Source organism: Crotalus tigris, unplaced genomic scaffold, assembly GCF_016545835.1.
Source record: "Crotalus tigris isolate CLP2741 ecotype Arizona unplaced genomic scaffold, ASM1654583v1 scf7180000020166.501630, whole genome shotgun sequence".
In the NCBI taxonomy this organism is placed as follows: domain Eukaryota; kingdom Metazoa; phylum Chordata; class Lepidosauria; order Squamata; family Viperidae; genus Crotalus; species Crotalus tigris.
This window is the reverse complement of record NW_024097884.1, coordinates 126,200-152,641: the sequence shown is the minus strand read 5'-3', so window position 1 is coordinate 152,641 and position 26,442 is coordinate 126,200. Positions and strand designations below refer to the sequence as shown.

General features: G+C 38.4%; 1 protein-coding gene across 1 annotated transcript in view; it reads left to right on the top strand.

Moving 5' to 3' along the window:
- Positions 1–26,442, top strand: part of LOC120318289 (low-density lipoprotein receptor-related protein 1-like) — a gene marked incomplete at its 3' end in the record, with an annotated part of 251,793 nt that overhangs the window by 99,337 nt on the left and 126,014 nt on the right. The window contains exon 4 of the mRNA XM_039365706.1: positions 5,408–5,545. Within this exon, the coding sequence (XP_039221640.1) occupies positions 5,408–5,545 (138 nt within the window). The remainder of the gene's footprint in view (positions 1–5,407; positions 5,546–26,442) is intronic.

Below are 26,442 nucleotides of genomic sequence, written 5' to 3'. Positions count from 1 at the left end.
AGTGGCACGCAGAGCCTTCTCTGTGGGCACGCGCACCGTCGCCCAGTCCTATACCTTCAGCTGGATTTTATAAAACCTTTTCACTTTAGGCCTCCGCCGCCATGTGCAAAAAAAAAAAAAAAAAGGTTCAGTCAGTCAATTTCAACTTCTCGCGGGGAAAAAAAGATCTTGCAAAAGTTGGAATTGATTGAACGTTTTAGTCCTACCCAGTCTGCCGTTACCACTGCAGCCATGCCCACCCAATGGGCCATGGCACCTGGCGATACATAAGTGGGTTTTGGGTTGCAGTTTGGGCACTTGGTCTCTAAAAGGTTCGCCATCACTGGTATAGGTTCTCCTGCTTGAGCAGGGGGCTGGACTAGAAGGTCCCTTCCAGTTCTATTCTATTCTAATATGTTTTAGCAGATTCTTTGATATTGTTACTGAGATGTATTTGTAGCCATTATAGTTATTTTTACAAGCTGAATAAATAGAATAGGAAAAAAAGAGACAATACAAAATGTGTGTGTGTGTGTGTGTGTGTGTATGAAGCAAGAAATTATTTCACAAGAGTTGACTGTGGAGGACTGTTAAAAATATCCTAAGTGATTGAAGAGATGCTGAATGAGTTCTTTATATCTGTCACAGAAAATGTGGCACAAATATAACTGACATTTTCAAAAATTGTCTTGGGCATAAAAAGTAGTTTCAAGAAACAAAATTCCAATCTTTTTATAAAATTACAAATAGTCACATCACTAGATCATTTTTCAGAAAGTTCTAGGGACTGTTCAGGAAATGATAGTCTGGATAGTTTAATATTTATGGCCAATAAGTTTCTATAACTAATAGAAACCACTATTAAAAATTATCAGGGATATAAGAGAAAAGTATTACTGAAGAAAAATCCATGAATTTTTAATGAATAATTAGGAAATAAATTAAAAGCAAAGCCGCCTTTATAGAAATATGTGTTACAGTCACATTATAAATAGTACTGACTGTTACTTGGAAAAGAATACTGAAGAGCTGGAACAGACATAGTAAAAAAGGAACTAAAATGATTTTAGGGGCTGAAGTAACTTCCCATGAAGAATTGCATGTCAGGCTTTTTAGCGTTAGAAAAAAGGAAAAAGGTAGATACAAAGTATGGATAAAATGATGCATGTTATAGAGAAATTTTGTAGGATGAAGGGTTATTTCCACTTTATAATTTTATCCTCGGCCTAAGGTTATCCAGTAAATCGAATGGAGCGAGATTCAGAGTAGATAAAATGGAGCGCTATTTTCCACAGTAGATGGCAAAGGACTGGAATTTGTTCCAGCAAGGTGGGAATGGGTGACCCCCAACTTAGCCTTAAAAGGAGATGATGCAGACCCATAGCAGAGAAAAATATCAATGCCTGAGTCATGATGGCATTTGGGATTGTCAGGTTTTGGTCCATTGCAATTAATTCCAGATTATAACAAGAAAGCAGATTTGGCCTCTGGGATGTCTGCCAATATTCTCCAGGGCAATATTTTGAAATAGACAGTCATTGCAAAATATTTGACAGAGGCCAGATGTTAAGTGTCTTTTGTATAGATGTGCCTCTGGAATGAGACACTGTGATTGTAGTAAGACAATGACAAATCCCAGCTGATCTCAGTTTGCCTCTAAATTTGAGAATTGCATTAATTCAAATATTCAAATATTGTCAGTTTTTCCATATTGTTATTTGATGTCTAATGGAAGAACTTGTCGAAGATCAAAGGAGCTATAATAATATTTTTTTTTACTATTTTCTGGTTGCAAAATTAACAAATGCAATTTATGAGTTTTAGTAGCAAATGCTATACAATTCTGTGTCAATAGAATGCTCACTGGAGCGCTTACCAAGAGGTGGCTGCAATAATAATTACACTTTGTCAAATATAAAAATTTTAAAAACGGAAAAAAAATGTTTCAATTCTATGGACAGTTGAAATAACCGCAGAATATGCTGTCTATTAAGGGGGAATTGATGCCTTGTTGAAGTTCTTAACTCAAATTATTATATTCCATTTTCCTTGCCCTTCACCAAAACTTGTTCTATGAACAAAATAATATATTAAGGCAGTTTGGCTGACTTGCTAACTGCAATTTAGTTTTCTTGAAAAAAAATGTGGATTGTATATTTTACTTAGCATGATTCTGTGCTTATTATAGCACACAGATATGTTTTTCTCAATTTGATGATGTCTAAATGTGTTGGATTCCATTCTAAAACAACTTAGATTTCTGGGGTGAGGAAGAGATGACGTTAATAAACTAAGTAAAAACCCAATATTAAAAAAAAAACAATAAGCGAATGCATTTTATTTCGGTCAGCACAGAACTATTGTTGTGAAGTATGAAAAAAGAGGGACCCTGATTTATGAACCTTATCTCATGTGCCAACATCATTGATATTGCTGATATTGATATTAGAAAGTGAGCTGTTATCCCCAGCACTAGAAATTCATTGGGGGGGGGGGATTTCAAGAGAAAAGCCTTCTAACCCTAAAAAGATAAGGGGGCGTCAACACGGTGCCATAGTGGCGTGAGAAAGGACTGGTTAAACAGCGACAGAAGATGGAGAACCTCTCAGTCCTCTGTTAGCAGTGACAGGCAAGAGTTACCCCAGACAGGATTTGGAGATAAAGGAAACTGGAGAGGAAAGCTGGAGGGGTCATTGTTAATATCCAAGTTGGTTAGATGAAGTCAAGCCGACAAACATTTGCATGCAAACACTAGAAAATCTCAAGCATATTCCAAACAATGGAGTCCCTGGTTGGGATGAACTCATTATTGCTAATTTAGCCTCTTCTTGATTGTTCCCACAGATTTTAGAAAACACCTATTAATTTAAATGCAGACACTAATTATTAATTAAGGTTTTGGACTGCTGACAAATTTGGGGTCAATACCTACAGAGGCTTTCCTCTGAGCTTCCTAGCCAAAGCATAAATATTTATTAACGCAGGCATCAACCATTGATCAGCCAGAGATCAAGTAGCTTTACTGTCATCTAAAGGCAATCATTTGGAGAGGCTGCAGCTGAGGATGAGAAGGAAAGCAGGATTGTTTGAACAGATCTTCTGATAGACCAGCTTTTTTTGCTGCCCCTCTCCTTGTCATTTCAGCAGGGGATCAGAAGATGCTTTTTAACAATAAGTGCCTGGGTTTGCATGCTTTTATCTCTCCTCAGTTCCTTTCCTTTGGAATATTGTCTCTTACAACATCCTATTACAGGATTCTGAAATGTTTCAAGATTATGAGTAAATAGGGGACTCAAAATTGCATTATATCAGGCATGTCAAAATGCTGGCCCACGAGCCAGATGCATCACGCCAAAAACCACGCCCACCTCATTGCCGGCAATGGGGAAAAAATCACGATAAGTCGTGTAACATCATGTGACGTTGTGAGTTTGACATGCCTGTATTATATGTTTGATTGCTCTGGGCCAAGCAAAAGTCCTTGATGGAAGGGACTGACACAATTTGAACATATCTGGAAAGATGGTAGTTGAAGCAGTTAGGCATAGCGTAGACGTGTAACAGGCAACCTGGTGTCCTCCAGATGTTTTGGATTACAATTATCCTTGACTATTGGAAGGGACCAGCTTGGCTGTCTCTTGCCCATTGTAGAGCAGCTCTTCCATTAAGGATGATGGCTTAGCATTATCGTACAGGGTTGGGTGAGGTTAAACTCTTTATGCTGAGATACTTAGCTATGGACGTTTTTCTATTTAGTAAAGACTTTAAAAAAAAAGAGAGATTTTGGGGGGCAGTAATGGAGTTTCTCTTTTTGCAAGCAGAGGGGGGGGGGTATATTATCAAACAAAATTGTCTGGAGAATAAAGATGTTACCTGTAACAACCTTATGGTGATTTACACTAGGCTTTAATTTCTGACAATTTTGCAAAATTTAAAAGCTACACGATAAAGATACAGGTTCAATACTTATTTGTAACATTTTTTAAAAACTCAATTGAAATGTTCCTGCTTGTATAAACGTAACCGAGTGAGAGGAGCAGGTAGGGTATTTGGCTGCAAAGGTTGCAAAGCTAAAGCACAAGAAGAATTATTTACTCTGTTAAAAAGAAAAAGAAGATGCTAAGCAACTTCTGTTTTAAATCTCAGTTAATGAGGCCTTTATTGATGCTGGTGGGTATTAGAATTATAAGCATTGGTACAGAGTGCCCTGTGTTAGGAGGTTTGTAAAGATTCTGAATTTAGACATAGGTAGTCATCCAATCATGTCCAATATCAAGTTTTTTTTATGGACTCTCTAATGTTTTTTTTTTTTAATCCTTAAAATGTCATCCCTGCTTAGCTCTGTACACTCTCAGTTTAGACCTTCTTCTCAATTCTTCCTTTTTCAATTGTATTTATTTCTGGATTGTAGCCAACTCAATTAGAGAGGCTATATATTTATGGGCAAAAGAACAGCAACTTTTAAAGTGGTTTTTATAATGTTAACAATTCCTGACTAATGCAACCCTTTGGGGTGTACCACAAACCTGTCACATGAAATTAATTAGCTCATTTATTAGCTTTTAAAATAACTAAAGTAGTTTGTTAAGATTCTTCATGCCAGTAATGATTAAGTGGCTGATGGAAGGACTATTCTAAATGGCAGATTACTTTGACTGATGGATCAGTACCCACCAAGGATCCTAACCTGAGCCATAAAAGAATTTGGCTTAATTAATCTTTAATATAGAATTACTCAAACTAATTCGCTTAGTATGTTTCCCTTGGAAACACAGTCTGAGGTTTCATAGCCTTGTGGAAAAAGGATCTGGGTCAGCAATAGGTAGCTTTGTGCCCTCCATATATTTTGGACTGCAGCTACCATAAGTCAGCATGGTTTCAGTCTAAACCATTTGCAGTCCAAACTACTTGAAAATTTCCCAGGTGAATTCAAAATTAATTTTACGACTGAAAAGAGTCCTCAAATATATGCTTTAAAGCAGGGGTCTTCAAACTTGGCCCTTTTATGACTTGTGGACTTCAACTCCCAGAATTCCTCAGCCAGACACGCTAGCTGAGGAATTCTGGGAGTTGAAGTCCACAAGTCATAAAAGGGCCAAGTTTGAACACCCCTGCTTTAAACCAATATTACCAGGAATAGAATCAAAGAAGCTGGCTATTTACTAAGCCAGTTGAACGTACATTTAATCAAGGTCTCTTGGAGCGAAGACTAACATTATGCCTGTTCAATTCCCATATTCATTTCCTTAGCCAATCTATTATATGATGAGCTCAGAAATTCTTCTTTCTAGATACAAAGGAACGTGCAGTATGTGTCTAAATATCATCTATACATATGAAGTTCCATTTCTTTTTCTAGGATTTTCTATAGATTAGAATAATTGTGCTGGAGACCCTCCTAATAGCAATGGCTCTTCCTGTTTTCCAGGTCCACATAACAAGGTGTCAAGGTGCCATCCAAATGAGTACAACTGCCTGGGTACTGATCTTTGCATTCCCATGACCAAGCTTTGCAATGGCGAACGTGATTGTGTTGATGGTTCAGACGAAGGCCCACACTGTAGAGGTAAGCTATACAATCGGGTAAATGCCAGCTAGTTAGGAAACAAAATTCTGAAAATTCTTGGTATTAAAAAGGTGTTTTGAAGCTGCCATTGTGACATTGCAGCAAAAGAACAGACATGATTTTAGTTGTGTTAAGAAGAGAATGATGAGTAAAAGACATTCTTGCTATTAGTAGGATAGCAAGTGATCAAGGAAACACAATTAATAGTAACTAAATATAGGCAAAAGAGGTATAGATATTACTCTACTTATGAACTTTTGTGAACGTTCGCTGATATGAACAAACCAGTCCGCAAGTCCATCTTAGAAGGTCTCTGAAGTCAAGAGAAGGTAGAAAAGAATTAGTTTCCAGTGTGCCACATCTGCACGCAACATGCAGGAAGCCAATCCTTTCCCGTCTTCTCCCGACTTTAACTAATTCAACATCATGGAAAGTAAGCCCCCCCCCCCAAAAAAAAGGAGAGGGAGAGGAAGAAGAAGAAAAAAGGAAGAAGAGATTGAACCATTGACATGATCCCAGACCACGCTTGAGCCTTTAAGCTCGATGGAGAAAGTGCTGTCGTTGTTCAAGATGCAGGACCCGAACGTTGAGTGCTTCCCCAAAGTGTCAGCCCATCATGCGATCTGCTGCTACAGTGTCATCTATGAGGAAAAGAGGAAGACCACTACCCAAAATTCACTTCAGGAAAGTAGAAAAACTTGCTGCATCAACTTCCAATGGAAGAGCCAACAACGTCACCATAACTATCAGGTTTTACCGTGATTCTGTCACTTATGTTAGGTAAGAACTCTACTGCACATGATTTTTTTTACACTAGTTTGGACTTGTGAATAGAACAGGCTTGTGAACAGCCTCTCAGAACGTAATCTGTTTGTAAGTAGAGTAATGTCTGTACAGTGAAAAGAGGTGGGGAAAGGCTGGAATCATCACATTTTTTAAAATGAGAAAATGATGTCATACTCTTAAAAGTACACAGAACAGTATTGTATGAATGGTGCATATTACTGTCATATCTAATGTAGATTTTTGCTCAGTATAAAACAAAACATCTAATAAATGCATAATAGCTCAGCCTTCAGATACAAGCTTAGAAATTATTTCAGATTGCTGTCATTTCCTCTGAAAAAGAGGGGAAACTGCCCTCTTGCTTTGTGGGTTTAAAAAGCAAGATTCCTATTAATTCTCATTGTTAATCAAAAATACTATATTTATTATACTTTAGATGTACTTTACATATCTGTAACGGGTTATAATACTATGCTTTATATGCATAATATACATGTCCCTGATTGGGTCGTAATTTCATTATTCTGTAAATAATATTATAAAATGCAATTAAGAGGGAGCAAAATGTAAAAACAGCATAAATTCAAGGGAAAAACGAAGTGATTCAGATGAAAATAGGGAATACAAGCCAGAAACAGAAGAAAAGTTGTACATACTGGAGAACGTAGGTACTTTTTTTTTTTTTTTTTTTGTAAAACGTTATTTCAGCCCATCCTTCTGTCTTCCTGCAAGGGTTATATAAATGGTTGGAAAACTATTTCAAGAGAGTTCAATAAAGACAGAGCTTCTTACTTAAACAATAAAACTGCTGTCATGAAAAGCATAAGTAAATCAAAGTAAATGTTCCCTAAGGAAGAGATTAATTATTAGCTTACGGTTTATCAGTATAATCTAAATAAGAGATAGGGTCTTTAGAAGAAAGAAATGGATGGTTAGCTGACTGCTTTGCATATTAATTAGCACGATTAGCTCTGTACACACTTGTTAGGTGTTCAGTGAAGTTCTCTTTCAAGTGAGCCAACATAGAAATTAAGCATGGTGCAGCTCTGGCACCTTGAGCAATTCAGGAGAAACAAGTGTGCAAAAGGAAAACCAAAACCCCCCAAACCTCAAAACAAAAAAACCTTATTTCAGTTTCTTTGCCGGCTGCTAGGTAGTCACTGCTGGCAGAGTTGAATGTTAGAGCATTTCAGAGCTTGTCACACGAGCAGATTGTTCACCTGTAGACATCTGTCCTGAAGTGAACTTGAGAGAACACAGTTCTCGTTTGCGCGAGGGAGAAATAACAGGGCGCCACCACTGGCGTCTTCATGGATGGCTGTCCTTGATGCAGAACCTTCTATGCGATTGAAGGCACTGCAACCTGAACACCTGACAGGTAGTCCTCAACTTAGAATCACAATTGAGTTCAAAATTTTATGTTGGTAAGTGGGAAATTTGTTTTGCCCCACCCCGCGATTTTTCTTGCTACATTTGTTAAGAGAATCGCTGCAGTTCTTAAATTAGTAACATAGTTGTTAAGTGAGTCTGGTTTCCCCATTGACTTTGCTTGTCAGAAGGTCACAAAAGGGGCTCACCTGACTCCGGGACATTGCAACCGTGATAAATGTGAGTCAATTATCAAGCCTCCAAATCACGTGACCCTGGGGAGACTGCAACGGTAATAGGTGTGAAAAATGGCCATAAGTCACTTTTTTTCAGTGCCGTTGCAACTTCTAATGGTCACTAAATGAACTGTTGTAAATCGAGGGCTACCTGTATTTGGTCCCCAAACGTATTTCTCTGAATTACACATTCTTAGCTACATCCCTGAGTATGGTGTGTCAATAATCCTGTAGAAGCTATTTTCATATCAATTTTATTGAACTATTAAGATGTCGATAGTCTCTGTAGCCATGCTGCCCCTCGTTGCCAGATAAACATTTAGCCTTCTACCAGATAGGTTGGCAGGGAATGAAAGGAGCAGTCTGTGCTGGACATAGAAGAAAGGACATTTATTCCTCTATGGCCGGCATCAAAAGCAAGAGAGCTGGCTGGTTTGTTGCTGTGTTTCTGTGCCAGCAAAATAGAAACGTAGATTGAATGACATCTCCTGCTGTTCTGTATGTGTGAAAAGAGGAGGCTGCGATTAGGAAAGCAGGCTGCCGAGACCCCCATCTGTGTGATTTTTAAAAGTATTTATTATAAAGGCAAGACTGAGGAGATCATTGGCCCTACAGATATTGTTGAACTAATCTTCCAGCTTTCTTCATCTTTGGCTATGCTATCTGGAATTACTGGGAGTTGCAATTCTGAAACATCTGGAAGATCATTGCTTTTCCACCATGGCTAATAAGGTGTAATTTCTGTTAATAGGGGTAATAGCTGCAACCCATGGAAAATCCTAGCAAGCGTTGAACTGGCCACACACTTCTTGGTCTTTCTTTGTCAAAGATATCCAAAGTCCCAGTTGGATCATGATGTGACCTTTAGTGCAATTTTTGGATGCCTAGCCCAGCTACCCCCATTTCTTTTTCTTTTGTTTTGTTTTGAGACGTCTAGATAATAAGGCTGAATGACGACCTGTTAAAAAATGTTTTAAGACAACTAAAAAAGAGTAATCCTCTCTCCCATGAAATGTAGACCCAATCAGAACTGTTTTGTTTGTGGCCTTAGCTACCAAGCCTGGGCTTGTTCACCATTGTTGATTTTGTTTTATTAGGTCAAATTCCTGCCCTTATCCGCTCTCCTTCTCTTTGCTTTTGTTTGTACATAAAATCAGGACATTCTGACTTTGATTATTTTGTAATCTTTTAAATTTCCTTAGTCACTTAGCAAGCATGGTACCCATTGAAGCCATAGGCAACTCTTATCCAGAGCTGACTACTGAAATAGGGCTGGGGATAGTCAGGGCTAGGAAGTGAGAGAATTCTGTGAACGAAGGCTGTTCGAAGGAGCGTGTATGTTCCTCTAAAATGGAAAAAAAAATTACATTTGCTTCTCTGAGATTATAAAAGAAAATAGGCTAGTTGCCAGAGATCATTTGGTGGCCAGATCTTTATTTTTAGGATTGGAAGACAGATGTATATACTCCTCTCTACCATGTCACTTTCAAAGTGTTGCTTGTTGGGTGAGATTTGATTGACAATAACACCAATTCTGCCTGTATTCACAATTGTTTTTCAGGATTATGGACACAAGACAAGTAGCCCTTCTTTCTGAGATTTGCCATAGTCATAGTATTAGTCATAGAAGCAGTTATTATGTATATTTTTAATAAATTGTACCATATTGCTCTCTTCAGTGCATCGTTCAAAATCAAAGAGCCACATAAAAAGACTTGAATAAATCTTTCAGGAGAACTTCACTAACTTGGTGCCTTTCAGATGTACCGAACCTATAATTTCCAGCACAATCAGAGCCAACTGGCCACGGCAAAAATCAAAGTTGGTTTAAAACAGAACAAACCTCCCATTAATATCGCCCCTCCCTCCCATATTTTTAATGTTCTCCTCCTTTTATTACATTAAAGATGACTTTTTTGGCAATAGGTTTTGGAGGGGTTGGGGGAATATAACAAAGGCAAAATCCCCACAGGGGGGCTTTGTGGTCCCTATCTGATCCTGAATATCAGAGAAAGAAAGATGGAATGGAAGTGCAAGAAGTAAATGAAGACCGTAGTTCTGAATTAAAGAGTTTTGCTATATTTTATACAACACAATACTCCAGAAATTGGCGGTCATTATTCATTTATACTATGCAGGTAGTCCTCAACTTATGATCATAATTGAGCCCAAAATTTCTATTGCTAAGTGAGACATTTGTTAAATGAGTTTTGTCTCATTTTACAAACTTTCATGTCACAGTTGTTAAGTGAATTGCTTAATTTTGCTTGTCACAAGGTTGCAAAAGGGGATCACATGACCCCCTGCAACAATCATAAATATGAGTCAATTGCTAAGTGTCTGAATTTTGATCACATGACCATGGGGATGCTGCAATGGTCATAAGTGTGAAAAACAGTCATAAGCGACATTTTTCAGTGCCGTTGTAACTTTGAATGGTCATTAAACAAACTATTGCAAGTCAAGGGCCCACCAGCTGAATTGGAATTCAATGCTGTAATCTTCAGGAAAGTTGCATTGGCTGTTCATATCTAGAGACCATTAGATTGGTGGTATTTCATTTTTTTCTTATGGAACTGTCAGCTAAGTGGGCATTTATTACTTAGCCCTGTAAAGGGATGTGGAGCATGGGATGGTAGGGACAGGATTTCTGTCATGAATCTTTATTGATGGTTAACTACACAAAGTGAAATCAATTAATGTTACATTAACCATACTGAGTTGTGTTAGGATTTGAATGAGAGCCAGCGATTTTTCTGAGGTGGCACCTCCTTATGTAACCTGGCTGACTCAGCAGAGAAACTGCCAGGATTTGGCTGATGTATTTGGTTCAAAGTGACTCATTTGAAAAGTGTTTTTAAGTCTGCCTTTTCTGGATACGTGGGCCTGTGGAATCCAGCTCTGCCCAGCGGATTAAGCCCTGATGATTAAAATGACAATTGTGATTCTTCCCTGCAAATCTTCTCTGGAGTTCTAATTAGTTGAGAAGAAGTGTGTCTAGCACTAGCAATGTGTGACCCTCTATGTCACTTAACAGGGTTTCACTTCTGAACAGGAAATGTTCATATTTGGAATTGTTTGCTGACTTCTAAGAAATAATCTTATTTATCGAGATAAGGTAAATAATCTTATCTATTGATCTGTCTGTCTAATTTTTATAATTGCCCATCTCACCAAAAGCAACTGTAGGTGGCATACCACAAAGTTAAAAACAGTGAATAAATACTTAAAATCTGCTAAAATTTCAGAAAGTCATTGAGAAAGATTTTTTTATGAGGTGCAAGGATGTGGTCTAGCATTTTTGTCTATTCTCAAATTATTTTAGATAGAATGGATTAACGCAAAATTAAAGAGTGTGTAAATATTTCCCATTTATATAATTTATCCAATTTCTTAATCAGATTATGCTTTTCTTCGTTGTAGAATTATCCAGGGACTTGTGATGCTATTATTTTGGATGCCTTTTGCTTAAGCAGTGATTACCAGAAAACATTTTATTTATCCAATTTATGGGACTGCCTCTGTGCCCAAGAAACTTTGAGTGGTCAAGAAACCAAAAGCAGATAATTTACATTAAAATGAAAATCAAGTAAAACTGCATTGAGGCTCAATAAAAACACAAACCACTGGACACAACATTCATGCCAGGCCTCTCAAACTAAACTCCCACTATTAATGCCTGGGCGAAGAGCCAGGTTTTCACTGCTTTGTAAAAGGCCAATAGAATAAGGATGGTCCATACTTTAGAGCAGAGGTCCCCAACCCCCTACCGGGCCACAGCATGCCAGCAAGCAGTTCGCACAAACAAGCAAAGCCCCACCCGTGGGATGCAGGCAGCACACAAAACCACGCCCCCTCCAGTCCGCAGAAAAACTTCTCCCCATGTAACCAGTCCCTGGTGCCCAAAAGGTTGGGTACCTCTGCTTTAGAGAGAGGCTATTCTACAAAACAGGTACCATAACAAAGAAGGCATACTTCCAGGGAGCTACCAGATGACATTGTTTTAACGATGGTAGCCAGAGTTCATCCATTCTGTCAGATCTGATGAGATGGGCAGAAAGCATTGAGGAGAGACAGTCCAACAGAGATCTCTTCCCATATCATTCAGGGCTTTAAAAGTGACAACCAGCATCTAGAAGCCTATAGGGACATGGTGGCACATGCATGTGCCATGGCATGCTAGACTAGTTTTCTGCTTCAGAATGCTCTTCAGAGGCAGCATAGAGCAGATTACAGTAGTCCAGCCAGGAGGTGGCTATGTGTGAGTGACTATGAGCAGTGCCTTCCAATCTGGGAATGGCTGTAATTGGCACACAGGATGTATTTATGAAAAGGCTCTCCTGACTGCAGCTGCCACGTGTTCCTTGAGCAAGAGTCATGAGCCAACAGAATCCCTAGATTGGATACCAGCTCTTTGTGGGGAGTGTAATCCTCATTCAGACTTAATGATGAAAAGTCATTAGTTGATCACTGATAGTTAAAAATATATAAAGTTTGTACAGATATACATTTGGAGCATCTAGGTAAAAAAGCATGGTCCCATTCCGAGCTCTGCAGTAAATTGCAGATTCAGAAGTCACGCTACATTCTACATTCCATTCATTTCTTCAACCCTTGAATCATTGAGAAGGGGCAAGATAGGTTTCCAACACTGGATTTCAGAAAGGTTCAAAGAAGTGAGAAACAAGAATGGAATTCCTAACTGAGAAATTGAAAAAAAGTAATGTAAAATAAACACAGATATGTTCATATAATCACCAGGAGTCAAGCTTGATTCAGTGTTTTTACATTTATAAAACATAAAATTTCCATGACACATATTTTGAACCACAGAAAAATACACCAGGCTTTAGTCCCAAATAATGAAATTTATAAGACAATTTTATATTGTGTATTTTAATGATCCTTCTTTTCACAAGCAGAACAATAGACCTTTACAGAGATTTTTCTAAGACAGAGAGGAATACAAAAAACTCCTCAAAACCCATTTTTACAAAATTAATTTCAATTTGTGTTCTAAAAGGGTATTTGAATTAGTGTCAGCACACTTTTTCTGTTGATTTAGAATTTAGACCTTGAGTTAATTGTCTCAGATTGATTGAGTCTAATGTGCATTTTGCTTCACCTGGTCTTGTGAGTGCTTCGAAAATAATATATCGAAAATAATATAACTTGAGCAACATTTATATATCGATTAGTTATATTTTTACATAGCCATATAGCCTCATAGAAGATTCCTAATGGTTTACAACCTAAAACGATAGCAAACATACAACAATGTATAATTAGTACATTACAAATCATAAATATTAAAATAGAATCATAATCAAGAGCCTCAAATGACAATGGTCTTAACTTTTAAAATCGTAGAAGAAGAGCAATTCCTCATAAAGTATCTTCATGTCAACCAATGTCAAAGCTAAGTTGATAAATCAAATTTTAAGAATATAGGTCTTGGACAAACAACCAAAGATTTGCAGTGAGTAGTCATGTCAAGAAAAATATCACATATGCATTTATAAGTGCTCAAACATGAGTCCTTCTATGTTTTACATTAGCCTTCCCCATCTGGTACTCTTCAGACTTGTTAAGAGTTTTGAGAAATCATGAAAGACAGGCATAGAGCCAAAAACTTAAAGGAGCAGAATTCCTAAAAAGAAGACTTGGGTAACTACAGACCAGTCAGCTTAATATCAATGCAGGGTAAAATTCTGGAACATATTGCTAAGCTTACAATCAGTTGCTAAGCATTTAGAAAAGAATGTACTGATTGGCAGAAGAATAAACCATGTTGAATCAACCTGATCTTTTTTTTTTTTTAATAGAATGATCAATTTAGTTAATCAGATGTCAGGCCCAACCCCAGAGATGACACAGCAAAGTCTAATCGAGTTCAATTCTTTATTTGCTCACACATAATGAACAAACTCTTGCCAAACTAAGACTATAGTCTCCTGTCCTCTACATATATCCCAAGAGACTGTAAGGTATGGCCACCCTGAACCTCCCCCCCCAATTCAGAACTATGCAGTCACTTAATCTGGGCCTCTCTTTGGGAAAGTAACTTAGACAGAGGTGTCTGGAGTTAAAAGTTACGTTATAGGTTCTGTGCTTTCAAGGTATTTTAAAATTACTTGGACAAAGGGTTAGAAAATATGACTATCAAATTTGCAGATCACACAAATATAGGAATGTTAGCAAATATGACAAAAGAGAACATCAAGATTCAAGAGGATCTTGACAAACTGGAACACTGGGCAAAAATCAGCAAGATGTATTTGATAGGGACAAATGTGATGTTTTACAATAGATACAGTAGGAATAATCGGTGGCATAGCCTAGAACCATACTAGGATACAGTATATATGAAAAAAGATGTGGGCATTTCATTGGATCACAAGTTAAACATGAGCCAACGGTATGATGCGGTTGCAAAAAACACATTCATTTTTAGACTATATCAGCAGAAATATAGTGACAAGATGAAGAGAAATCATCATTTCCTTCTATTCTGCTTTGGTCAGACTACAACTAGAATATTATGTTTAGCTCTGGACGTTGAATTTGAGGAAGAAAATTGAGTAACTCAAGCATGTCTAGACGGCAACAACTAAGTTGATAAATAATCAGGAAGCAAAAAGGAGGAATGGTTGAGGCATGGGGTGTGGTTAGTCTGTGAGGAGACATGTAAGCTATCTTCAGTGTTATAATATTGTAATAACTTTATTAAAAATGTTTTGCAGTATTTGATTGGCAAAAATATTACTCCTACTCTAAATGACTTTTTTATTTGTGCAACATCTGTGGTACAAAATAAAATACACAGCCAGGGTTATTTGTGTGTGTGTATGTGCATGCACTTAAATAGAGCTTATGGGAATTAGTCACACATTCTGTAATGTAATTGATTAATAGAACTTGCCACTTCAAATCCTTAAGAGCTTGTCACTCACGTAACCCTGAAATAAACCATATTACAATTTGATTTGGGAGGACAGGCTTTTTGTGGTGGGCAAGGGGGTAAGCATGAGTGAAGAACTTACACATTCTTGTAAATAAATCCCTTCTCAGGTTTCTTGAATGATGGAAGTGCTGGGAATATAAATTTACAAAATCTCTGAGCATAATAATCTGTTGTCTGATAAGAACGAATCCAAGTTCTTTATAGCCTTGCAATAAAGTTTTATCCTGATCATTCTCAAACTATTAGGCCTATTATCCTATTTTTTTTTTAAAAAAAGAGGGGAGATGATGGGTTTCTTTGATTATTTACAGCTTGTGCTAAGGAAAGAGCAAAGGGGCACTTTAGAGGGCAAAAGTCTTTAGATCTCTTTATGTTAAGCCAAGTTATTATCTAAGTCATTTCAAATATCTTGAGATCTTGGCAGGAATAAGCTCTCATACTGTATGTGAAGCACGATTGAATAGAAACCAAGGACTGTCTGCTATATAAGACACTTCACATCCTGCAATTCATGGACACGGTTCTGTTTATGAACTGCAGTTTCTTGAAAGGGTTATACTAGAGCCAAGGGCACAGATTCAGCTTTTTGAAAGTTTTAGTATTCATTTGGAGTTTTTTAAAATATAGATTAAACATCCAGCTATAATGACTGTAAAACCATTCTTGGAATTAAGGATGTGTTAATATTTAGAAAACAGGTACAGGCAGTCCTCGACTTACAACAGCTTGTTTCGTGACCATTCAGACAGCATTGAAAAAACTGACTTATGACCGTCTTCCACACTTAAGACCATTGCACCATCCCCATGGTCACGTGATTTACATTCAGATACTTGGCAACTGGTTCATATTTACGACGGTTGCAGTGTCCTGGGGGGGGGGTCATGTGACCAACTTTTGCGACCTTCTGACAAGCAAAATCAATGGGGAAGCCAGATTCACTTATCAGCCATGTTACTAATTTAACAATTGCAGGGATTCACTTAACAAATGTGGCCAGAAAAGTCCTAAAATGGGGCAAAACTCACTTAACGAACATCTCATTTAGCAACATAATTTCTGGGCTCAATTGTGATTGTAAGTCGAGGACTACCTGTATATATCTTTATATCTACAGCTTTCCTGCTTTGGATCTAAATGCTGCACACATCTTGAAAATCCCAGCATTACTTACTTTTATAGAATCTAAATTAATTCTTATGTGTATACCTATGATTTAAATTTGAGTATGTTTATATATAATGCTTATATATTGTTTCCCAAGGAAAAGCATCAAATTATTATATCAAAATGGTGCTTGCTAGTCTTATTACACCTATTAAACATAGCAACATAGCATATCCAAGGATCCTGAAAATTTGCGCAAATGAAATCCCCATTTGAACAATTGAGAAACAGGTGACACATTTAAACATATGGGAAAAAAGTATATTTTAGAAGAAGTGAGAGAATTGGAATAGGTATTTAGATAAGCTGTTTATTTACAGATGAAGGATAACAGACTCAGACATGCATTCCACTTGTAAGGAATTAAACAAAAAAAAAACCTATGCCATCTGTTCTTGGCACTTTCTAGCTGTCAGAGATATAATTTCTATTATCCATAACCACCATGTCCCCTTCTTTATTTGACCAATGCAGATTCTGTTTTGAAATGTCATTTTCTTTACTGTAGCGTCCCAGCTAATGTACAGTAGAGTATAGCAGTAGGAACACATTTGCTGTCAGTAGGGACTGGTTTGGACAAAACTCAGCAGCACTTTTTCATGCAGCTGCTGATAAAAAAAGAATCGCCAACATGATCGCCAGCGTCCGATAACAGATATGGCACAGGAAGAAGAGTTTTATAATGCCCTTTGCCCATAAAGTAAGAACTGTGAAAAGAAAGATCCTGTACTGTCCTCTTACACCAGGGGTGTCAAACTCAATTTCATTTGAGGGCCGCATCAGCATTGCAGTTGCCCTCAGGGGGCCGGATGGGTGTGGCCAAGGTGGGTGCGGCCTACTGGGTGGGCATGGATAGAGTGGGTGTGGCCTACTGGGTGGGCATGGCCAGCTCTACATCGTTCGCGTCAAGGCTGCCTATGGGGGCCTGGGCAGGAGGGGACAGATCTGAGGGTCTCTGGCAGAAGGGGGTGGGACCAGGGCAAGTGCCAAGGCATGATCCACTGGAGGAGCCTCACTGTTCCTCTCAGGCCATGCGGGAGGGGGGGGCTGGATGGTGGTGCGGGCTGCCTGGAGCCTGAGCAGCAGAGGTCAAATGCCCAGCCTGGCCCTTGAGCACCTGCGGCACCAAGCCCAGCCCCACTTCCTGAAGGCTGCTGCTCAAGGTTCTCCTGGTTCCTCGCTGTTTCCAGACAGCCTTGTGGAACTAAGACTGAATGCGTTTCAGCATAGGTGCCCACCACAAAATTGTACACTGGCTCCCGGCTGGCCTGGGTCAGGGCCGAGGCAAAGGAGGCCATTCCATCACTGTTTCCAGAATGGCTTTGTGGGCCACATGAAACCACTTCGCGGGCCGCATCTGGCCCCCCGGGCCTTGTGTTTGACATGTCTGTCTTACACAGTTGTCTGGTGCCAGGTGTTTTCTCTCTCTTTTCAAAGCAGTGTTTCTCAACCTTGGCAACTGAAGATGTGTGGATTTTAACTTCCAGACATCCCCAGCCAGAATAACAGAACAGAATATCTGAGTTGGAAGAGGCCTTGGAGGTCTAGTCTGACGCCCTGCTCAAGCAGGAAAGCGTATATCATTTCAGACAAATGGTTGTCCACCCTCTTCTTAAAAACCTGCCTACAACTTCTGAAGGCAAGAAAATGTGTTACTAAAAAGCAGGTTCAAATTATTTAAAATCAAATAAATTTCTGGTTTTCAAGCTGGGATAAAAAATGGAAGTTTTGTCTGAGAGTTTTTACTGAGCTTGCACCTCAGGGATGATTTGATTGTGATTTGTTGACAAAGCCATAATTATATGAGTTCATACAACACGATAAATTGCACCTGAGCAAACCACATCTTGGCATAGTGTAATATATGAACCCAGTCAGCCTTGCAAGACAAAGAATTAACACCTATTGGAGGTGTGTGGCCTCTTTAATCTGCTAAATTCTGCTAAGTTGCTTCTCTAGCATGATGATACAAATATTCTGGAACTCATTCCTAAAATGTAGATATGACAACTTGTTTATAAGGTTTCTTATCAGATTTGTTGAAGGGAGGGAAACAAGAATATACTTCAGATCTTTATCTCTTCTCTAAATGTAGCAGGATCACATCACTATTATACTACCATTGTAGATAATGTTATCCTCCATGCTAACTCTTTCATTTTAGATTTTTTCTCAAAAGGTCCTATGCCCATAATTTTATATTTATCCTCAGGTTGCTCTTCTAGCAAAACCTTCTCTAAATTTGGAAATCACACTACAGGTAGTCTTCAACTTACAACAGTTCATTTAGTGACTATTCAAAGTTACAAAGGCACTGAAAAAAGTGACTTATGATGATTTTTCAGACTTATGACTGCTGCAGCATCCCCATGGTCACATGATCAAAAATCAGATGCTTGGCAACTGACTCATATTTATGACTGTTGCAGTGTCCTGGGGTCATGTGATCAACTTTTACGGCCTTCTGACAAGCAATCCAACTAGGGAAGCCAGATTCACTTAACAACCGTGGGAGTAGCTTAATAAATGCAATGATTCACTTAACAACTGTGGCAAGAAAGGTCATAAAATGGGGCAAACTCACTTAATAAATGTTTCGCTTAGCAACATAAATTTTGGGCTTAATTGTGCCAAACTTGAGGACTACCTCTGTACACATTCTTCATTAAAAAGAACAAGCTTATTTCAAAAAGTTTCCTTTACATTTATTTATTTTCTTGGTTCTGCTCTTGAATTTTCCTTTGTAAAGTAGTAATAAGCATTTTACTTTATCCTTGAGAATCTCTTTTCAGATTTGCTCCTTTTCCAGTATTGTCCTTTTATTGTTTTCCCTAGAAAATATGAGATCAGTTTCATAGAGACCCAAGTTTCTTCTCATAAATGCATTGCTTATTGTGACAACAATTGTGTGATATAAATTATATAAAAGGAAAATGATGTAAAATGGCAGTGTGTGGATTTGCATCGCCTGGAGTTATTTGTAAAGTAATAAAGGCGGGATAAAAATCAAATAAATAAATTCCATTTGCAGTTGCATTGCTGCTAGCTGTTCATGGGAAGAAATTCCAGTGGACATATTTCAAGTGGGGTTATGTGCCAAGCGTGAATTATATGAGATAACATTGGGATTTGCAACACTTTCTTTAAATCATGCTGATTTAAAGATTTTTGCCTAATATGAAAAGCTTCCCTGAGAGAAAAAATGAAACCATGGAACGGGAAGGAATATGTGTGCATGTGAACATTAATAGCAGTTAGAAGTGGTGTTATTTTTTTCCTACTTTGCAAAATAGTTTTTCCAATATAAGATGGACTCCTGGGGTTTTCTTGGCTGATATTGATTGTGAATTTTGAGGGATTTTAGCATTTCCCCCCGAATCTTTTCTTTTTTGTGTAATTATGCTTTTTTAAATGTTGCAAGCCAAAACTGGTACAAGGCAGTACATTATTTAATAGTAAATATGCTTTCTTTACTAGGTAGTGATGCAGAGATTTTGTTGGTATATCTTCACAGGAGTTAATCAAACAGGAAGACCCTGAGCTGGGAAACAAAAATAGAGAATTTCTGTAAAGAACCAATAAACTAATACTATGCTAAACGTTTTCCTCCTAGTTACCTAGATATTTTTTTCCTGGTGTATATGAATCATTTGTTTTTCTAATATCATTCTTAAGGATGTTTCACCATTTCTTAAGATTTCTTTTGATAGTGTTCACGGGTGATATTATTGATCGGTCTTTGCCATGACTGTAAATTGAATGAAAATGGAAGGACAACAATAACCAAAAACCCTGAAAAGAGAGAGGAATTTGATAGAGGAAAAGGTATTTCTGTCCAAGGGTTACAGGGAGGCAAGGCCTCTTCTGATCATGACTAGTGAAGAAAAAAATGTAGCTACCCTTCTACGGTTTTGTAATTTAATAAATAAATTAAAATGGAAGAGTCATCTCATGCCACATATTAAGTGGGATCCAGGCAGTCCTCGTTAACTATCACTTACTGTGATGACTTAAAGCTATGCAGGTACTGAACAAGTGGTATTTATGGGCAATCCTTGAAATCTCTGGCTGATCCAATACTCCCACAATCACTTGATCTCCATTTATAGGCTTCCCTTGTCTGGCTTCCCACAAGAAAAGTCAGTGGGGAAGTTGGAAGAGAAGGTCGCAAGTCACTCCTGTAAATGGATATTCCCACTATTTTCTCACAGCACTCACACAGGGCTGCAGCAGCTACCTACGTGCCCCACATGCTCCTGAGCACTCGGTCACACTCATACCGCAGCAGCCACTTAGCTGCTGCTGGCCTGCTTGTGAGCCACTCAGGACATGCGATTGTCTGTGGCTTCGCCAACAGAAGCCGGCAGGAAGTAATGAGGAGGCACTCGCTTAACAATGACAATATAAACCGGCAGGATTGCCATTTCTAAACAATCTGGTCATGTGATGGCCTGTTTTACAAAAGTATCATTTAGTGACAGAAATCCTGGTCCCCGTTACTGTTTTTAAGTGAGGACTGTTGGCATTTTTGCAGTTAAGTCTGAACTTGAAGAAGATTCTTTAATCATCTTCCTTACTTTTCCCTTCGGTATAAATTTGCATTCTTCTATACAGGATTTTACTCCATGTCTGCCCAAAGAGAGCAGGGTCATACTGGCACTTGTGAAAGCAGTAATCCTACCCTTTCTATGATAAGCTTGTTTTCTCTGTGTCTCTCGTGCTGCCTTTGCTGGCCCTGCCCTTTTCTGTTCAAGGACGTGATGCTGTTCTGGCTTCTGTGCAGGCTTACTTTGGTGATTAGGCATCAGGATTATGGGTCCTGCAATTCTCTTCCTTCCTGGAAAGTGCAATGGCTTCCATTGGTTAGAGGCTTAAGGAATTAAGAAAGCAAGCCTTTGGGAAGGGCAAATGGCTTTCCCAGAACCATCTCTTAGTTTAGTTTATCAACACAGTACCTACTGATAGAAGGAAACATTTGTAACTCATTGTTTAACTGTGAGGTCCTTGGTGCTCTCTGAGCTTGGCTGTTTTCTCGCAGATGTTTCTTTACCAAACTAGGTAAGCTCATCAGTGCACAGTATTTACTCTCAGCCAGATATGAGGCCAAGGCATATTTCAACAAGGGTCTTAGCTGTTAGTGCCCAAATTGTCACTGAGCCACTTGCAAACATCAGGTTGTTAAAATGGCTGGCCAAAATATTTTGAAAGAGAAAAATAACTCACACTGCATCTAACTCAGTAGCAGTACTACAGAAGAGACCTTCCAGTGCAAGAGTGGAACGGACGGAGTCTATGGTTAAACACTGTATGGACAATACTTGGAAAGAATGCTTGTATGTGGAGCACCAGAAATAGAGGACAATGCATCTGTCCTATTCAATTGCTAATTATATATCCTAGCAAGGGCCCAGTATTTACAGAGACAGAACTTGACAGAACTACACATTAGGATAGCAATAAAAGATTTTATCTTCTTCAAGGCCCAAACACATATTTAGCCACTAGAACTGCTAAGTTTACAGTCAGGATTGTAACACATTTTATTGAACACATTGGAGCAGCATGTAAAGGTAATGCCTTCATCTAAGCACACATTGCTTTATATTTTAGTAATCCTGCTTTATATTTTTGTATTTTATCCCACACTCTTTGATCTTGCCCGTTTATCTTTTATTGTAGCCTGTCTTACTGTTTTATAGCTCATCTTCATTTAACTTTACTGTGGCTGATGCCTATTGCTTTATTTATTTATGAGACTTATATACCGCTTTAAGTGCAAGCACTCTCTAAGCGGTGTACACCAGTAAGCAATGTATATATATATTTACATTGCCCCCAACAATCTGGGTCCTCATTTTACCTACCCCGGAAGGATGGAAGGCTGAGTCAACCTTGAGCCGGTGAGATTTGAACCGCTGACCTGCTGAACACAGTCAGCTAAAGTGGCCTGCAGTACTGCACTCTAACTCATCAGTAAAGCTATACCATATCATTCTTTGATGGGTTCTCCCTTGTCGCAGGCTTTGGTTGGCATTTCTGAAGTTTTATGTAGACTAGAGGTGGGGAACTAAGACCCCTTTATGACCTGTGGACTTCAACTCCCAGAATTCCCGAGCCAACCATTAAAGGGCCATAGTTCCCCACCCCTTATCTAGACTTATGGAACAAAATAGGCTAGTCAACAGTGAATCAGTTTTGGTTCTTTATTTTCCTGGCCAGAATAAACCAGATGTGTGTCAGACTGTGAAGGATGTCATTAGTTTCCAGTTTTTTGTTTTTTTTAAAAAAATATATTGCCTTGGCTCAGCTGTTGTTTTTCTTCTTCTCAAGATAGGACTTCACCAGCATCTTTTTCTTTTCAACGGCACAAGTGTCAGTTCTGAAAAACATACAACCTTATTTTACTGTTCTTTATGCCAGAAAGCAACTTCCTTTCACAGGAAGTAAACAAGCTGTTGTTTTTCATTTGGATTCATTGTGAGGGTAAAGGTACTCTCCTCTCTGCTAAAGGGCAGCCATATTGGCAAGAGGCTAACTATCCACTCATTCCTTTGAGCTGAACATGAAGCTGAAAGCAGCCAGCAATTGCAAAATTATGTCTGTTCTGTTTGGCTTTTAGAAAAGTGTTATTGGAGAGAGGAAAATGTGTGGGATGGTCCAAGGGTCATCTTCAGTTAAATTAACACTGCTGTGTGGAAGGGTTCTAAGTGATCTTAAAAATAGCAAATTCTAGGGAGGATATGGCCTGGGTCTCTGTTCTCCCCCAATGGGGAGGGAGTCTGTTATGTTTAGTCTTTAGGCCACAAAACCTGTTATCCCCTCTATCAATCTTGCACATCCTGGTACCCCTCAGATACCCTGGGACTCTCAGCAAAGTTTCACTGGAAAATTGAAAGTGAGCAAATGTGTTCCTACCATCAAATTTTTACTTGGACTTTGCAGGCCCAGTGAGACTGCAAGGTTATTGGCACATATGACAGACAGCATGGGAGAATTTATAGCTGAGCAATAGAAGTGGCATAGAAAATGATAACTTTTGCCTCCCACAACTAATGTCCCATACTCCTGTTGAGAAGTAAAGACTTCGTTCTTCCATATTTGGGCCAGGTTGCTGTGGCTATTCCTGTGCGTGATGAGTTGGCAATTTTTGTTTCTTGTTTTACCCTTAATTGTTTAAACCCCATTTGATTGTAGTTGGATTGTATCTTGTGGCTTTTAGTTTTGGTTATATTGTTGATGTTGCATTGTCTTTCTTATTTGACTTGGGGAACTGTGTGCCCTTCTCAGAGTCAGTCTGATTGAAGCAGTGTAAATTTTGATTTTAACATTTTTATTAGTTTATCAAAATACAAATATAAAATACAGAAGTACAAAGAAAAAATAATAAGAGGAAAATAAGGAAGGAAAAGAAGTGAGAAAAGTGTAGGGTAGAAGGGAGAAAGAGAAAAAAACCCACTGACTTCTGACTTCTTGTGGTGTGGTAGAATAAGATAATAACACAGCCTCAACTTTTTACTTTTATATAATAATGTATACTAGTCATTTCTATAACAAAAATCTATGTAACCAGCAAAATCCAAAATCAAAATTTAATTTTTTTCCACCTCAAGCACAAAGTCCAAAAGTAGTTTCCAGGTAGAAACAAAATTAATTGTATTCTTTTTTTTTTTTTTAATCAAAGCAGTCAACCTGGCCATTTCTGCTAACTCCATCAACTTTCGCAGCCATTTGTCGATTGTGGGAACCAATTTTTTTTTTCAAAGTCTTTATTCACTGACTGGACCTAAAAGAAAAGTCCCTGGTTTGATCTTTATATTCACTTTAAGAATCTTCTGTATTAAAATATGAATCCTACTGAAATATTTTTTGTTTTGTCACATGTCCACTCTAGATGATAAAAAATTCCTTCTTTCCATTTACATTTCCAACACTCACTTGAGATAATCTTATACATTCTTGAAGCAGTGTAAAATGCGTGCCCCTTCTGTATTTGTTATAAAGAAGGATGCCTTTTCTTCTGCAATCTCTGAATCCATCTTCCACATCAAGATTGCTGGGGTTAAGAGTTATATTGTGGGAGAGCCAGGGCTGGCAGGATCATGCAGAATAACTTCTCAAGCTTGCTAGCCACCATACAGTTGTGTTGACAACTTCATGAAGCTTCAGGCTGAGATCTTTCCCTGTGGTGGAGCCTGTGGACAATTGCTTATACAGCTGTGAGTATAGTGTTTGTAACTTGCATGGAAAAGATGAGAGCCATTCTGGGAAGAGGCTGGATGGACTCGGTGTCCATCAGCAACCTCTGTAGATAGTCACCACCCCTTCTGCTGGAATGTGTATGCTCAGCAAATAGAAAATTCCTAAGAGTGTTTGCTTAAAGCTTATAAAAGCCCTCCTGCCATTGTCAATGATGATAAGGCAGAATAACTCTTTTCTAAACTGCTGTGACGATGGCCTTGGTTTAATAAATGTTGTTTATTGTGTGTAATTCCATTAATGTCAAGTGAATGGAAGAGCAATTCTGCTGGTTGCTGCCAAAAGAATACTGGGGAGAGTGATTTGTTCAGTTCCGACTTTTTTGAACAGTTCCTTTTTTTTTTAATGTAGCTTTCTGTTTTCACAAGCCAACAGCAAAATTGATTTAGCACGTCTATTTGCTTGTATACATTATAAGTTCATCCACTTTTTCTGCCAATTTGCTCACAGGATCTAGTTAATTTCACCATCATCACCATTCACCACCATGAATAATCTCATCAGGTAGATCAGGCTGAGACTGATCCAGCCCTATGGAGGTTTAATCTAAGAATATACACGAAACGAAATATATAATTTTGTTTCAAAGCGGAAAGCAAACTAGCAGATTATGAAAGTGCTGCTGAGACATTTGACAGAGCCAAAATCTGAAGACATTTCCTTCAAGCTTTATGACCAATATCTTCTAAATAAACTAAAGGATTGGGAGGAAGCAACAGCCTTTTTCCATCTGAAACAGGCAGGATTTCAACATAAAAGGTCATCACATCGTAAATCACTGAAGGTCTTGATTCAAAAGTACACCAATGAATTTAAAAACAACAACAACTATACTGAAATGCATTGATCTCATCTCTGCTTTGATTCAGTAGATAGGCCCTGGTCATGAGAGAAATGCAAAAAAAACAGATATTGAGAGATATTGGCTCAGGCCAATAATCAAACTCAGTACAGATATTATGGCCAGAATGCCAGCCCCACGAGGTACAACAGACAAAGAAATCAATACCACATTATGTCAGAACTACTTTTATTGTAACAAAATCTTTTGACTCTGAATGTGGTTCTGCCTCCCTTGCTTTATTTTTGTATGGACTAGAGAGGGCCTTGTTTTCTCATGTCTTTTTTATGACCCAGGCTCAAGCCTCTCTTATCTGATCATTGCCTTGGTAGCAGCTCTTCCTGTCCTTTTAACGGCCCTTCCTATGCCCTCTACACCATACAAGAGAAGCCTCCTATGGTTCTTCATTAGATGTTCTCCAGTGAAGAAAAGTGTTAAAACAGGGTTGTCTTCATGTCCTCTTAAAATTTTTTATATTTATGACATTATGGCAGCTGTGGAGTCACCATATTTTTCCTCTCTCTCTCCTTGGATGTAATAGGTCTGTCCTACTTTATCATGATAACATGGTTCTTATCTCCTGCACTAAGACTGAGATTGATCTTAAAAGATTGCTGATCAGACTGGCCAACTATTGTGAAAGGGAAAAAATTGAGAATAAAGTATAAACAAACAAAAAAAAGTAATGACTTTTGGCGGAAGAAATATCAGAAATACCTGGTCAATTAATGCCCATCCCACAGATTAACTCTCTACCTTTAAACATTTAGGCATTTTTTTCACTAATTCTTTGGATGGAAAATATACTTATTCAGTGTTCATACACAGTAGGGCTTATTCTAAGGTTTTTCTACTTCTAAGGAAGGCAGTTATTAATGCCTGCATTCATGGTAGGATTACAGATCAGATATTATACAGGGCGAGATGTCATTGCCCCACTGGAAATAAACCTATAACAATTTCCTAAGGAAGGATTTCCTAAGGAAGAGTTGTGGTGGCGCAGTGGTTAGAATGCCGTATTGCAGTCTAACTGTCCACAGTCAGGAGTTTGATCCTGACCAGCTCAAGGTTGACTCAGCCTTCTATCCTTTTGAAGTCGGTAAAATGAGGACCCAAATTGTTTGAGAGAATATGCTAACATTGTAATCTGCCCAGAGAGTGTTGTAAAACACCGTGGAGTGATATATAAGTGCTATTGCTGGTGCTATTTGGATTTTCCTCAGAGCATCCCTATCACTTGCCTTAGGGAAGTGGGGAAATACTTATGGAGATCCTACTA